Source organism: Bufo bufo, chromosome 4, assembly GCF_905171765.1.
Source record: "Bufo bufo chromosome 4, aBufBuf1.1, whole genome shotgun sequence".
Taxonomy (NCBI): Eukaryota; Metazoa; Chordata; class Amphibia; order Anura; family Bufonidae; genus Bufo; species Bufo bufo.
The window spans coordinates 383,775,244-383,792,197 of NC_053392.1; the positions used below are offsets into that span (position 1 = coordinate 383,775,244).

Here is a 16,954-nt window from a genome sequence, read left to right on the forward strand (position 1 = left end):
TCCTATAAATTAAACTTATCCAGCATTTTAAGACAATTACTAGAATGATGTCCTTTCATTCATGCTCACCATTAGGGGTCCTGCACACGATCGTATCCGTTTTTGCGGTCCGCAAAACATGGATACTGGCTGAGAGCCTGCTGACATTTTTTACTCTTGCAGAAATGTCCTATCCTTGTCCACAAAACGGACAAGAATAGGAAGTGTTCTATATTTCTGCAGAGCCGCAGAACGGACTTACGGATGCGGAGAGCACACAGAGTTGAATGGGTCTGTATCCGATGTGGACCAAAACTAGGACCGTGTGCATGAGCCCTTAATATGTCCATGAACATAAAGATCTATGAACAGGCCACAGAGGACCAGGAAGTCATGTGATCTCATCCGTACCCATGAGTGGCTGCAATCTAGACACAAGACAACCCTTAGACTCTTCACCTCTATTCTGCAGTGGATTTCTACATGCTGATAACCTAGTACACCATGGGGACATGATAAGGAGATTAATGGGAACATTTGCTCCCATTATTTTGAGAGTAACCTCAAGCTGGTCAACCCATTTTAGAGGTTCATGGTATATTTGTGGTCTGAAACAAAGGCTACATTCAAACATGTGGTGATCTTTATATGCTAGGCATCATGCCCCCACTAAAGCACACAGAGAATGTCATGTCTGATGCCTAATCAGCACTAGATGCCGACACTAAAGGTGTCCCCAAGTCAGCCAAAATCAACGATTTTGTGTATAGGAGTGTCTGATTAGGCACAGATCAGGTTAGGGGAAAAGAGGGATCGGGCATGGACATTTTCAACAGGCCTGATCCTTTTTTCCTCAAGCAGAATAAGCTGCAGCCAGGTGTCTGGCAGCTGCTTACTTCCCTCTTTCCATGGAGGCCATATGCACGATTAGCAAAGCATCTAGATGGGGGAGTCAGGAAGAACAGCCATCAGCTAAATGAGCCACTAAAAGCAAATAGCAATGTAAACTACATATCAGATCAGAACTGCAACAAGAAAAAGCAATAGGATATTCTAGTCAAGTACAAATATAAGTTGTAGAAAAAATATATATCTAATTGCACCAATAGCATTTTTGCCTGGTCAAACATACAAATAGAGTTAGCAAATGGAATTTATAAACCCAATAGACTGGGATCACTCAAAATAGGACAGTCACTTTCCAAAGGTCGAGAGATACAAAATAGCAGTCTTAAATTTAGGAGGATGTATAGAAGTATTTGGTCTTGACGTTCCCCAGTAGTTCATCCTCAAAATTGGGCAGACAGCAGAAGAAGATTCCACAGCCAAACATAATGATTGTACTGCCCCATCCAAAGCCGTAGGTCCAGCTGTATAGGTAGTTCTCCGGTCTCACAGCCAGATCATTAGTGAATTTCACGGGGTAAATGATCAGAGCGCACACCTGCAGGATAACTGGATAAATGGCAGAGAGGTTAGTGCCTGTCCAAATACAAATCTGTAGAATAGAACATTCCATGTGTACCGTGTGCCGCTGGTACGTAGGGCATTGCTTCATGACATTAAACTCTATACGTTTCTCCAAACATAATGGTACTGCCGAATGTATCGCCAACTCAGAGGAAACCGATCAAATGCAATCTACTAAACTGTATGTAAATTCTGGTTAATATGAGCAACTCAGCAGTATCAACTGGTCCCATTCATTTCAGAGGGACTGGATGGAAACTGAAAGCCCGCTTCCCTAAAGAACTGTCAGTGGACATACCCCAAATGAGTAATATTTTATGACGTGTTCTTTTGACAAGTTAGACAACTATGGCCCCAAAAGAGTTCGGCTCATCTAAAGAAGCATGTTACATCTAAGGAAGGTAGAGGAGGGATTCATTGTGGACACCCAAGGCAGGACAAGTCTGAAAGGTTGAAAAAATAATAATCCAACAATTCTACTTTTTGCCCCGAGAATAGACAGCACAGTTTACTCATGCACCAAATTCTTATATGTTTGGGCAGATTTTGCTTCCTATTAGGGCTCATTCACACGACCGTATATTTAAGTCAGCATCTGTTTCTCAATTTTGTGGAATGGATGCAGACCCATTCATTTCAATGGGGCTGCAAAATATGCGGACAGCACACAGTGTTCTGTCTGCACTCATACTTCCGTTCCGTGGCCCCATAAAAAAGATAGAGCATGTCCTATTCTTGTCTGCAATTGCGGACAAGAATAGGCATTTCTACCATAGAGCTGGCTTTTCTGTTTCGCAAAATGCAGAACACACAAGGGCGGAGCAAGTAAGAATAATGGTCTCAAGACTAAATGGGGTTGTCCAGGTTTTTGATACTGATGACCCATCCTTAAGATAGGTCATCAATATTTGATTGATGGGGGTGCCAGGAGTAGGACCCCCACTGATCTGATATTGATGGCCTATTCAAAGGATAGATCATCAATATCAAGAACCTGTAAGAAACCACAAAGAAGTGGGCACCACAAAATGTAAAAAAAGGGGAGTGCTAACCATGTGCAAGACCAACAGTTAATGTCAAGAAATGGAGCACACTTACAATATAATCACATTATTGATATTACGAAGGGTTAAAAACAAAGTAATTTTAAACCAAGCCCCTATTCATGTATCAAAAATTTATATTGAGAACCTTGACAACCCCTTTAAAGAGCTTAAGAGTTTATTATGGATAGCCTATCCTAAGGAGAAGTCATCAATATCAGATCAGTGTGGGTCCGCCACCTGGCAACCCTGCTGATCAGCTGTTTGAAAAAGGCATATAGCGCTCCATTGATGGCTGCAGCCTCGTCACTAGTATTGCAGTCCAGACCACATCACTTGAATGGGACTGAGGTGAGCTTCAACCTCTTCAAACAGCTGATTGGCAGGAGTTGCCTGTAGTCACATGCCCACCAATCAGGTATTGATGACCTATCCTCAGGACAGGCTATCAATATTAAACTTGCGGAAAATCCTTTTAAGTTGTCCATATTCCTTAATATTGTAGGACCCGTCGTCAACTATATTCACACTCTCCCCATATAGAGGGCATGGATATTATGAATTTCAACTCCCAGTTCTTTTGTTCACAAGGAAGAGGTGCCTCTCCTGATTGAAAACACAGGCACACTCGGCCAAGCATGAGTGTGTATGGGGAAGTCGTGAAGGAGAGTGGTCATACAAACTCACATTTGGCAGACAGCTATGGAAAATAAAGATAAAGAAAGTAGAAAGAAATCTGAATGACCTGATAGCATGAAAACATTTACAGAAATAAAATTCTGACATTGTAAAAGTATGAAAATAAAAAATTATCTATCACACGTATGTACATATGTATAGACTTACCAGCCAAAAACAGAAGTGCTCCGATTACTCTGAGCAGAGAGATGCGTGGTATACACAGTCCAACAAAGGAGAGAATGAAGCAAATGATGAGGATGATGAGGCCAATGATCATTAGTGCAGCAGTTGCTTTACCCCAGGCTGGAAGAGAAGGACATGCACATTGTTAACATAGTAATAGCACCTAAGAAAACAACTTCTTAACATTGGTGGTCAGGGCAAAATGTACTTGAGAGGCACAAAGAGAAGTATCTTGACCCAACCATTCCCACATGAATTGACCACAGACGTGTCCACCACAGCAGGCGATGATTGACTATTCTTAACAGTAAGGATCAAAAGGAAGGATCTTTAGGAAACTAGAAACCATAATTTCATAGAGCCTTATGTGGTTTCACCTTTAGGACCTTTTTGCATTTGCCGACCAAGTGGCAGAGACTGGAAAGGAATATGTTCCCTCCTAATTACTGCACGCAGGAGTGATCAGTGATGTCCGGGTAAGAATGATTGTTACTAATGGCCCTCAACCTCATACTGTTTCATTGTTTGTCAGCTGCAAATATCTGATTACACAGGTCAATGTGATGCAAACAAATGAGGGTTTTTGGTCCCACATGAAAGATGTGATCGCGCAGCGAACTAAAACCTTTGTTGTGTGAACAGCGGCACCTTTACAAGGCCCAATTATTAGAAACGAGCATTTGTACAAACACTGGATCCTAATAATTGTCCCAATCCTTGACCTTTACTGAAGGTCAGCTCCCAATTACCTGAGTGGGAGCCGAGCTGCAGTAGGCCGGCACGTCCACTATGTAGTGCATGGAGCCTTCAGCTTCCGGCTCCATCGTTTGTCTTACTTATGGCGCCGGCAGCTGGGGTGGGGGTACTGGGTGTCCGATACTGATGACTAGAGATGAACAAATCGACTTCGGATGAAACATCTGAAGTCGATTCGCATAAAACTTTGTTCTAATACTGTTGTACAGTATTAGGATGTATCGTCTCCGATGAGCCAAAGTTATTGCTTCGCGAGACTTCGCGCAATAACATCATAAATGAATATGTACTGTAAAAAAAAAAACATTTCCCCAACTGAGGTTCGGTTCCAAGGTACCACTTACAAATTGATTTCTGAAGTTATTGCAAAGCAATAACTTCGGCTCGTCTGAGCCAATACATTCTAATACTGTACGGAGTTCCTGCTCCGTACAGTATTAGAACAAAGTTTTATGCAAATCGACTTAGGAGGTTTCATCTGAAGTCGATTTGCTCCTCCCTACTGATGACCTATCCTAAGCATAGTCATCGATATCTACGGGCTGGAAAACCCCTTTAAGGTGGCCATACACATTAGACAGCGGAAGCCGACAATTTAGTCAGTACCGGTTGCCCTAAGCTGCCCCTAGTGGTACCCCTACTGAGCAGATTGGATGCGTGTGAGTATTTGGTAAGGAATAGCTGTCGGCCAACACATATCTAAAGTTAGACTAGATACAGCTATAGCAACTGAGAGAGTGTAAAGACTTTCTGGGTTACAGAACGTTCACTTCCATAATTCTCTCACAGACAGGTACATGCAATCCAATAATATCTAGCAACACTTCATTGGGGAGGGTCCCATTAAAAATTAAATGGAAATAATTGATTTTAAAACAGAAAGAAGCTGAGAGCATATAGGTTTACTACACAGGTTTCTACACGATGTGGACGAGACTTTCACACTACACCTAGGCCTCCGGCAAACTAGGCCTCCACCCAAATGACATGGTGGGGATGGGACATTATATGTGTGGGTGGGTAAAACATGATCTGCCGCTTTATGAATCATCTGGTTATTGTGCTGACACTGGCTTTATATGGCTTAACTCTATGTTATCATTACACAAGGAATGCAAACCACGGGAACAAAGCCCAGCCGGGCGCAAGATATGTGCCATACATTTATTTTACATTCCTGTAGCAAGCCTCTCTTATGACAAGGACTCTCATTTTACATATGAGGAATATGGGGATCGATATCACAGCTGTTTGGATAGAAAGCATAGTTCCCGGATAAGCCGACATGGAAAGAAAATGTCTCTCTTGGCCGATTCCAAAACCTCAGACTCCTGTGACAGAGATTACGATCATTCTACTAGGTCACCTAAGTGAGCAGCTACATAAGGGTTAAAGTGACAGTCCACTGTGGCATACACAGCACCCCCTCCCATGTACTGGGCAAGGACTGCTCCCTGGTATCCGACATGTCTTATTTTTTTGTTGTGTGTAAGTTTCGTGTTGCATTACATGAAATGATGCGCGATAACTGTACCCTAATACAAGCATATTGTGCTGCCAATTTCGCCCCTCAAACTACAGGGAAAAACTACAATACAGGCAGAGCCACACAAACATTTGTCGTGCTATAGATATTAAATTAAATCTGTCAGTGCCTCTGTTGCTGAGAAAGCGAGCCTTTTGTGTCATGCAAATGAGCAGTTTGGTGCAACGAGGATGTCACCGCTGCATTAAAAACTCTGCTCCCTATGGTTGCTGGACCCATCCCCAGCTCTGAGCGACAGGGCCAGGCAGTGGCGATGTAAACCCGCTTGGTCCTGTGTTCTCAAAGCCCTAATGCTTGCTAGGGCGGAAGTGGTCTGTCCTATGCATGTGCCGAATCCCAAAGCACCGACGCAGGCGTAAGAACACAGGGCCAGGTAAGATTATATTGCCACAGCATGGCCATGTCACTCAGAGCTGGAGATATGGGGCTAATCGCATAGGGAGCAGAGATTTTGGTGCAACAGTAACACCCCCATTGCACCAAACAGCTTGTTTTCTTAACAACGGGGGCACTGATTTGCATGGGAACAGCAACATTTAATAAGGAGACCATAACAGATCTACTCAGGTATGTGGTGGCAGATTATCATATGTCACTTTCCACACATACAAAATACGCACCATGTACGTGACATTTTGTTGGGTCCTCCCTCCACTCCCTCTAGGTCACGTCTCATTACATTTCTGGAAGATAAAGCTTTCTTCTTGTGTCTTTGGTAAAATATTCTCACTGCTAGCAATGTGACAATCTCTGCACTATGTGAATAGCGGTGCTGTGCGCCTTCTTGGAGGGAGGACACAACAAAATCTCATTCTGTTTGAAGGCAGTTTATTACACTGCAGAAAAAAACCTGCAGTACGAATCGTGTGCATACATACAGCCTTGGTGGCTCTCCAATTTGGCCCACAGACTGCCGTCCCAAGCAGGGTACCCCCTCTATAACCTTCAATGTCTATCTTCTATATCATCATTCTTCCCCTTTCGCTTTCTAAAACTTGACATGGATAAAACAGAATTCATCATCATCTTTCCCCCCATCTTGCTCAACCCCCCCCAACAGACCTATCTATCACAATCAATGGCTGCACACTCTCCCCGGTCAACCAAGTCCGCTACCTTGGATTCTGCCCTCTCCTTTAGGCCGCACATCCAAGCCCTTTCCACCACCTGCCGCCTCCAACTCAAAAACATCTCCCGCATCTGTGCTTTCCTTAACTTTGAATCTGCGAAAAATGCTTGTACATGCCCTCATCATCTCCCGCCTAGACTACTGCAACACACTCCTCTGTGGTCTCCCATCTAGCTCTCTCGCGCCCCTCCAATCTATCCTCAACTCTGCTGCCCGACTAATCCACCTCTCACCCTATTACTCCTCTGCCTCTCCCCTCTGCCAATCCCTTCACTGGCTCCCCATTGCCCAGCGAATTCACTTCAAAGTACTAACAAATACATACAAGGCCGCCCATAACCTGTCCCCTCCCTACATCTCTGAGCTACTTTCCCGATACACCCCCACACACACTCTCCGATCCTCACAAGACCTCCTTCTTTCCTCTTCCCACAATCGACTCCAAGATTTCTCCTGTGCATCCCCCCATACTCTGGAACTCGCTACCCCAACATATCAGACTCTCCCCTACAGTGGAATCCTTCAAAAGAAACCTGAAAAGTAAACCCACCTCTTCAGACAAGCCTACAACCAGTGACCCTGCTGCCTCTATACCGCCATGACCAACTTCACCCGCACCTACTGTCTCCTTCTCCCATACCATGTAGATTGTAAGCCCTCACGGGCAGGGCCCTCTCTCCTTCTGTACCAGTATGTAACCCGTCTTGTTTACAATTAGTGCAATTGTCTGTATTATGTATGTATACCTCTTCTCATATGTACAGCGCTATGGAATGAATGGCGCTTTAATAATAAATAATAATAATAATATGCCATAATAAGAACTGATGAAACTACTATAACAGGATATGTTAAGAATATCTGATAGTCGGGGGTGCCATCCTCAGCAGACAGAATGGAGAGGTGGCCTCACACGTACTTGTCTCTCACCATTCAGGATGATATGCTATAAATGTCCAGTCGATAAATAACAGCACAAGAAAGTGCACAGCGCCGCTATTCACACGGTGCAGAGATTTACACTCCTAGCAGGCCTAGTCACATTGCTAGCAGTAAGAAGACTTTACCAAGGACACAAGAAGAAAGCTTCATCTTCCAGGAATGTCAGAAATGTAAGGAGCTGTGACCTAGAGGGAGTGGAGGGGGCACACAACACTTTTCACCCTCACCGCATGAACCCTGTAACCAAACACCAAGGAATGGCCGGTGACCAGAGCTAACATGACGGCTGTTACAGGGAACCACACTGTGTACAGCAAACATTCAGGACCTGAACATGGCTGGTTGTGTTGCTTCCATAATAGAGATAGAAAATTAATTGTGGAGAACTATTCTAAAGTTTACGCCAATCATGCCTAGAGCTGGGCAGTGAAGGTGGTTACAGAATAATAACGGTATATGCAGGAACTCCACACAAATTTCCATGAGGGTTTCTGTGCGTTTCCTCACCAAAAACCGCAAGTAGATTTGATGCTGTTTTGCCGCAGGTCTCGCCCTTGCATTAAAAAAGGGTAAAATCCACACAAAAGAACCGCACACATTGACATGCTGCAGACTTCAAAATCCGCACAGCAGCTCAATTTCTGCACGGAAAAAAAAGGCAAAGTGTACATGACATTTGTCAAACTATATACTTTGCGGATACTGTAATACGTTACTGGTATTCTGCACGGGAAGCCGCAATGAAAGAACATGCATGTTCCGCAACGTGTGCAGGTGGCCTTACAAGCGGGTATCTCACTGACTGTCGCTGAGCCAACTGCCTAAGGCCTCTTTTACACAACCGTATGGCTTTTTCAGTGTTTTGCAGTCCGTTTTTCACAGATCCGTTTTTTGTTTCTGTTGTGTTTCGGTTTCTGTTCCGTATGGCATATACAGTATACAGTAATTACATAGAAAAAATTGGGTTAGGCATAAAATTTTCAATAGATGGTTCCGCAAAAACGGAACGGATGACACACGGATGAATTTCGGTATGTGTTCTGTTTTTTTTGCGGACCCTTTGACTTGAATGGAGCCACGGAACGTGATTTGCGGGCAATAATAGGACATGTTCTATCTTTCAACGGAACTGAAAAACGGAAATATGGAAACTGAATGCATACGGAGTACATTCCGTTTTTTTTGCGGAACCATTGAAATGAATGGTTCTGTATACGGATCGTATACGGAACGCAAAAAACGGGCTGTAAACAAAAAAAGAACGGTTGTGTGAAAGAGGCCTAAAGAGGACACAATCCAACACATTTAACAAGTTCTACATTAGACAATATTTTCAGTGATAGGGATATTATTTAATAAGATTATTCCTTTAAAACAGGCATGCTCAACCTGCGGCCCTCCAGCTGTTGCAAAACTACAACTCCCAGCATGCCCGAACAGCGTACAGCTATCAGCCTACAGCAGGGCATGGTGGGAGTTGTAGTTTTACAACAACTGGAGAGCCGCAGGTTAGGCATGCCTGCTTTAAAACATGTCAATGTGTGTGTTTTTAATGTTGTTTAAATGGGTTGTGCAACCCCCCTCTTGGGCAGACCTATAAGGCCCAGAGCTGGCTCCCTGCTCCTTTTCTCCCAGGCCTCAGCTGCACCGCAGCAGCTCCAGGATGTAAACTTCCATTTTGACACCACTGCAGCCAATCAATGACAGTAGTGATGGCCTGCTCCTCTTGTCTCATGTCAAACGGTCACGTGCTATAAGGGGAGTAGGTCACCGCTGTGGCAGTCCATTGGCTGCAGCAGTGCCAAAACAGAAGTTGTATTCCTGGGAGTGCTGCGGTGCAGCCGAGGCCAGGAGAGGATCCGCAGGGAGCCAGCGCAGGGCAGCTGGTACGTATGCTTTCCTTTGCAGGTCTGACAAACCCCCCCAAAGTGGCAAAATCCCTTTTAGGGGGCTTTTACACTGACGGAAAGATTTATCAAAGTGGTGCAAAGAAAAACTGACTTACCAATCAGATTTCACCTTTCATTTTTCAAAGCTCCTTTGGAAAAAAAAAAGGACTGATCTAACTGGCTGCTATGGGCATGTAAACCAGTCTTCCTTAACAGCAGTTGAGAAATAACCATCTACGTCTTTTTTTTTTTTTTTTTAATAAAGTTGCATTTGTAGAGAAAGTGACATTTGGGGGATACATTTTTTCCTAAGAAACAAAGAAAAATGCACACACGGGGGGGGGGGGGGGAAAGAATTTCACTTTTGAAAAGTGAATGATAAGTGGGCGTGGCTTTGTTAATTAGCTTTACTCCAGATTTATCACTAACTTTTCAAGGTCACAAAAAAGTTGCCAATACACTACAGAAGGCGATAGCGTAAAAATGAGTAACATTTCTAGACACATTTTGTATCAGTATGCATGGAATACACACCCATGGCACAGCAATACATGGAACTGCGTGGCCCGCAAACAGCAGGTCTGCAATATACAGGCACCGGCCGTGTGCGCACCATATCACGGATGCGGACCCATTCACTTGAATGTGTCGTCAATCCGGAAGGTGCGATGTGGTGCACAACGGAGGCGCAGATCAAAAGCCCTATGGAGTGCTTCTATCGGTTCTCTGTCAGTGCCCCCGCAGCGCAAAAAAACAGCGCATGCACTACTTTTTTGCGGTGCAGACCGTCGGATGCGGATCATGGACACCATTCAAGTGAATGGGTTAACGTCTGCTGGCGGCAGGCACGCGGTCGGTGCCTTTGCATTGCGGACAGCAATTTGTTGTCCGCAGCACGAGTCTGGCCAGTACACGGTCGTGTGCATGAGGCCTTACAGTGTGAGAGGTGAACTGGTGTAAAGTAGAACTGGCTTAGTTGCCCATAGCAACCAATTAGATTTCACTTTACATTTTTCACAGCTACTTTGGAAAATGAAAGGTGGAATCTGATTGGTTGCTAGAGGCAACTGAACCAGTTTTGATAAATTTCACCCAATTTTCCTGTGGTGCTGCCATTCAACTGACAAATAAGCCACTGCTTGTTAACCAGTGAGCACCTCTTCCATGTGGCACCTGAAATCATTATTTGTGGGCAGCACACGGCCCTGGTATAAACAGGCTTCTGCTGCCGACAAAAATGATCACACTAGTGTTCGTCACCAAGCAGACTGGGCAATGATCAGGAAAGAACGAGCCCCTGAAAAGGGACCTGAACCAACGAATGTGTAGCATAAGCCCGCTACGGTCCTCTCAAGTGCATATAGTATGTGGAATATTACTCACTCAGCTCATATTTCTTCAAATACTACCTATCCGAGTTATTGGGAACGCGTGCATACAACTTCACACGCTTTTCTTCCAATAGCCCCCACTAGGTATTTTGCCAGCTGCTGGCAGTAAAATTCAGCTCAATTGCCTTTCTATTTTGGGATTTTTCCTAAAAGGCTAAAGAAAACCCTGAAAGAAAAACTCCTACATGTGAACATTTAGGGCTCATGCACACAAATGTATTTTTTTTCCCGCCTCTGACCTGCATTTTTTGCGGATCGGATGCAGACCTGTTCATTTCAGTGGGGCTGCAAAAGATGCAACCAGCACGCCGTGTGCTGTCCACATCTGTATGTCCTTTCCGTAGCAAAAAAACATAGAACATGTCCTATTCCTGTCCAACTGTTCTATAGAGTGCCGGACACTTCATTCCGCAAAATACGGAAGGCACATGGCCGGTATCCATGTTTTGCTGATGCGCAATTTGTGGACCACAAAACAGCCCTTAAGTAGAAGGTCCAACACCTAGTGTGACAATCACCTTTTTCATTCGCTGGTATATACAGGCTTTGTGTGGTCCGTGAAATGTAGTCCGCGCGATGGTCACATTTCGCAGACCATAAGAGCCAAAATGACTGCATCATAGTGATCTATGATGAAGCGAGCTGGAGTCAGACGAGCCGTGGTCAGTCCAGGAAATGCAACCGTCACACAGTCTGCATCTAACAAACCAAACACCACCTTAGGACCATCACGTTTTTTGTTTCAGGCACAGAATCCGTTTTTTTGTCTTTTGTTTAGAGAAACTGGATCCGACACAAAGTTTCCATCATTAACAAGACATTGTAATTGTTTAATCAGCTTACTCTTAGTCCACTTTCACACTAGCATGTTTGGTCTGGGGAAGGGGGGGGGGGGGGAATCCACGAGTGATGAGCGCATTTCCCAAACTAAACACTGCTTCTCTGACCCAAACTCACAGCATCATAATGACTTATACTGCTGTAAGTTCCTGCTCGAAAGCACAAGTACAGCACAGAAGACCAGTGGTAACAAACACGCTCGTGTAAAACTGGATATAAAAGTATATTCGCATGCGCCAGATTGGCTGCAGAAATCAGTGAATGGGTCACTTCTGCACGTGCGTGGATTTCTACAAGCCCCATTTAAACAAACCAGATAGTCGCCAACAAATCTGCTGCATACTGCACATGGGGGGGATACACAGTTTTTTTTTTTTTATGAAACACCAATTCACTTCCGGCAAGGCCTGGCGAATCTGTGTAGATTCCGTACACCCAGATCTATTCCTAGCCTGACAAGTGATCTTTGCTCTCTAGAAGTCCCACCCCATAGAATGTAAACCTGAGCCTGGGCTCCTCTACCAGAGCAAGTGCCTGAAGCGAATACAGATGTAGCAGAGCTGAATGTGTCATTCAACCCCTCACCGGGGCTGTGGCATGTGAGCACGCCAATGTAATACAGTGAAGTCACTGCCATGCTATGGAATACCATGAGATCCCAATGAGTTACAGGCCGGGTTCTGCTACATCTGGCCCAGACTACTACATCCAGACATATAGGGTGCCTCTCCTCTCTGCAAGAAGTAGTACCAAGCAGTAAGAACAGGTGTGCCCTGAGCTGCTGCCCCCTGCCGGACGCCTGCCTCTATTGCAGTGTGGCCGGGACTCACCAAAGTCCATGATAGAACTGCAGTTGCTGTTGAAGCAGTGCTCCCACAGAGACGCGTACTCCCTGCCGGACTCGGTCTCCACCCAGCCCTTCCCGGCCAGAGCGATGATATCGAAGATGATGGCGCAGAGCAGGAGCAGCGGCAGGATCCATTTGCACCTGGGATAGGCGATACCGCACTTGAACATGTTGCACTGGCGGGTGAGGCGGCTTCGCTCCTGTAGTCGTCCTCCTTCCAAGTGAGCTCCGGGACGGGCACTGGCGCTTACAAGTGGGAGAGCCGCACCTTGCTGCCAGCCGGTGACTCACTGGGCTCTGTGCAGACCTGTGGTGTCAGGGGAGGGCGGGGCCTGTCTGCAGCGGGTAAACAAACCTAGGCTCAGGTTACGCCACGCCCTGCTTGATACTGGGAGAACTGGGAAGGAGGAGGACGGCGCCCAGTGAGTGGACTGGAAACCGCTCTAAAGGTGTCACATAGGTTTCTATTAACCCCTTGAGGACTACGAGCTGTAGGTGCCTTTCTGCAGTTGATGGGTTTTTGCTGGTGTCTTTCTGCACTTTTGCATTTTTTTGTGGACTTTTATGCAATAAAAACACAAGCTTCAGATCTATAGCAGGGATCAGCAACCTTCCATAGTCCGGCTGCTGTGAAACTACAACTCCCAGCATGCAAATATACTTGGCTGTTTTAACTCCCATAGAAGTAAATGGAGGATTTTGGGAGTTGTAGTTGCTGATCCCTGGTCTATAGGAAATATGAAACACAGACAGTTTTTTTTTTTGGCTGTTTTTTTTGTAGGAGTTTTTCTATCATAAGGGAATTTATCAAAACTGATGTAAAGAAAAATTGGTTTAGTTGCCCATAGCAACCAATCAGATTCCACCTTTAATTATTCAGAGCTCCTTCAGAAAATGAAAGGCGGAATCTGATTGGTTGCTATGGACAACTAAAGCAGTTTTCCTTTACACCAGTTTTGATAAATCAACCCCACTGTGCATACTTACTAACATTTTAGTTGGTAAATTTGGGACAGGTCAGGGTATGGCCCCAGGCAGATTGGCTATAAACCCTACAGGAAAATTTCCTGGTGGGCCGATGCCCCAGGGGCCACCCAAGTCCTCCTCTCTGCCGCTGACCGGGTACATAATGAGCTCTCAACAGTAATTAATGCTGTGAGAATCAGGTACTCATGTAACCAGCCAGTGACCGCACATGCCCTCCTGAATTCATCTGATGTGGTCCGCACCTCACCTCCTAAGCCCCCTGCTCCATATCTTAGGATACACTCACACAACCTTATGAATGGGTCCTCATCCATTCTGCACCCATTCATTCCACTGGCTTCACCCTGGAAAGCTGGGCTGGACTGGCCCAAACCACACCCACAAACAACCCAAACCACACCCACAATGACCCAAACCACGTCTCCAAACCACATGAAGCCACGCCCTGTATAATTGAAGCCACACACCCACCATCGGTTGGGAAAAACACGGGGGAGGAGAGGGAAGAACTTTGTGAATGGAAGGAGAGCTGGGGCAGCCGGGGTGCTTCTCTCCCCCTCAGTCAGCCACAGGGAGCCATGTCTGTGGCTCTAGGAACTGACTGGGGGTGAGAGAAGCCTTGGTCAGTTGCTGCAGCTCATGCTCAGACAGCACAATGCTGCTGTCTGAGCGTGAGCTACTGAAAAGGAGGACATCCCTGTGCCCGTCCAGGCCCTGCGCCGGGCGGAGGACAGGGAGCCTGAAAACCGGACGTCTGGCCACTCTAGACGCAAAACATGCAGACAACACATTGTGTGCTGTCTGCATCCGTTGTTCTGTTCCGTGGCCCTGAAAAAAATATAGAGCGTGTCCTATTCTTGTCCGCAATCACAGACAAACGCAAAACACCTACGGTCATGTGAATGTAGCCTTAACCACCTGCCGCCACGCTAACGCCGAAAGGCGTCATTGCTGCGGCGCTCCCATGTCACACTAACGCCTATTGGCGTAATGTCGCGTGAGCCGAGATTTCCTGTGAACGCGCGCACACAGGATCGGAAGGTAAGCGAGTGGATCTTCAGCCTGCCAGCGGCGATCGTTCACTGGCAGGCTGGAGATGCGATTTTTTTAACCCCTAACAGGTAGATTAGACGCTGTTTTGATAACAGAGTCTAATATACCTGCTACCTGGTCCTCTGGTGGTCTATTTTGCTTGGATCGACCACCAGAGGACACAGGCAGCTCAGTAATAAGTAGCACCAAACACCACTACACTACACCCCCCCCTGTCACTTATTAACCCCTGATCACCCCATATAGACTCCCTGATCACCCCCCTGTCATTGATCACCCCCCTGTAAGGCTCCATTCAGACGTCTGTATGTTTTTTACGTATCAACGGATACATGGATCGGATCCGCAAAACGCATACGGACGTCTGACTGGAGCCTTACAGGGGGGTGATCACCCCATATAGACTCCCTGACCACCCCCCTGTCATTGATCACCCCCTTGTAAGGCTGGCTCCATTCAGAGGTCCGTATGTGTTTTGCGGATCCATGGATCGGATCCGCAAAACACATACGGACGTCTGAATGGAGCCTTACAGGGGGGTGATCACCCCATATAGACTCCCTGATCACCCCCCTGTCATTGATCACCCCCTTGTAAGGCTGGCTCCATTCAGAGGTCCGTATGTGTTTTGCGGATCCACGGATCGGATCCGCAAAACACATACGGACGTCTGAATGGAGCCTTAGAGGGGGGTGATCACCCCATATAGACTCCCTGATCACCCCATATAGACTCCCTGATCACCCCCCTGTCATTGATCACCCCCTTGTAAGGCTGGCTCCATTCAGAGGTCCGTATGTGTTTTGCGGATCCATGGATCGGATCCGCAAAACACATACGGACGTCTGAATGGAGCCTTACAGGGGGGTGATCAATGACAGGGGGGTGATCACCCCATATAGACTCCCTGATCACCCCCCTGTCATTGATCACCCCCCTGTCATTGATCACCCCCCTGTAAGGCTCCATTCAGACGTCCATATGTTTTTTACGGATCCACGGATCCATGGGAGGGCGCACTGTGCCACCAATGATAATTACCGTTTAATACAAATACATTGCCGGCACCCGACCTCTAACAGGGCGATGTGATCCGCGGCAATTAACCCCTCAGGTGGCGTTGATGGCTCTAGTTCCTGGTTGCAGCTGCGTCAGGTAAGTGTCCATGTTTGTCCTGTTGGCAGTTGTTTGCTGCTTCTGGACACTTACCTGTCGTGTCGTCTGCCGCTAGCTGCCATCGTTCCCTTTGCTGTTAGGCCTACAGAGACTCCTGCTCTTCCGTGTCTTGGAAGAACAGGTCGTCTCTCCCCTGCTCCTATGTGAGGGATTATCAGGGGTCCTAGGTATCCTGGGTATGAGCCGTCCTACCATCCAGGTCTACTCATACTGTGAGGATTAGGGATGCTTTAGGAGGTGACCTGCTCCCTTATCCTTGATTTCAGGCCTAGTTGCTCTTTCCCCTTGAAGACATTGCACAGTGGGGGGGGTTTCCCCTACTCTCCACCGTGACACTGCCATAGTCAGCTCCCTGCTGCTGTGTGCACTATGCACAGGGTAGCAGGGAGAGTAAGATCCTATTCACCCTAATAGAGCTCTATTAGGGTGAATAGACAAGGAATTAAAAGATCCCAGGTTCTAGCCCCTAAAGGGGGAAATGGTTATTAACCACCTCAGCTCCCCTAGCTTAAACACCCTTAATGACCAGACCACTTTTTACAATTCTGCACTACACTACTTTCACGGTTTATTGCGCGGTCATACAACTTACCACCCAAATGAATTTTACCTCCTTTTCTTCTCACTAATAGAGATTTCATTTGGTGGTATTTCATTGCTGCTGACATTTTTACTTTTTTTGTTATTAATCGAAATTGACCGAATTTTTTGCAAAAAAATTACATTTGTCACTTTCTGTTGTAATTTTTTTTAAAAAAAACTACATTTCTATATACATTTTTCTCTAAATTTATTGTTCTACATGTCTTTGATAAAAAAAAATGAAATAAGTGTATATTTATTGGTTTGCGCAAAAGTTATAGCGTTTACAAACTATGGTACAAAAATGTGAATTTCCGCATTTTGAAGTAGCTCTGACTTTCTGAGCACCTGTCATGTTTCCTGAGGTTCTACAATGCCCAGACAGTAAAAACACCCCACAAATGACCCCATTTCGGAAATTAAACACCCTAAGGTATTCAATGATGGGCATAGTGAGTTC

The 16,954-nt window shown here is 45.8% G+C and overlaps 1 protein-coding gene across 1 annotated transcript; it reads right to left on the reverse strand.

The window, feature by feature from the left end:
- Nucleotides 1-219: 219 nt before the first annotated feature.
- On the reverse strand, nt 220-13,004 carry LOC120998530 (p53 apoptosis effector related to PMP22). The gene is made up of 3 exons (XM_040429209.1): nt 12,680-13,004; nt 3,339-3,476; nt 220-1,434 (listed from the first exon to the last, which is right to left on the reverse strand). The coding sequence occupies exons 1-3, from the start codon at nt 12,864-12,866 to the stop codon at nt 1,217-1,219; spliced, it is 543 nt and encodes a 180-aa protein (XP_040285143.1). The 5' UTR covers nt 12,867-13,004; the 3' UTR covers nt 220-1,216.
- Nucleotides 13,005-16,954: the final 3,950 nt, after the last annotated feature.

Excerpts from the sequence above, each read along its gene's own strand:
- LOC120998530 (XM_040429209.1), bottom strand. The coding sequence starts at position 12,866 with ATGTTCAAGTGCGGTATCGCCTATCCCAGGTGCAAATGGATCCTGCCG. Across the intron at positions 3,477-12,679 it reads CAGTTCTATCATGGACTTTG|CCTGGGGTAAAGCAACTGCT; the intron begins GTGAGTCCCGGC and ends CTTCTCTTCCAG. Across the intron at positions 1,435-3,338 it reads AGCACTTCTGTTTTTGGCTG|TTATCCTGCAGGTGTGCGCT; the intron begins GTAAGTCTATAC and ends CCATTTATCCAG.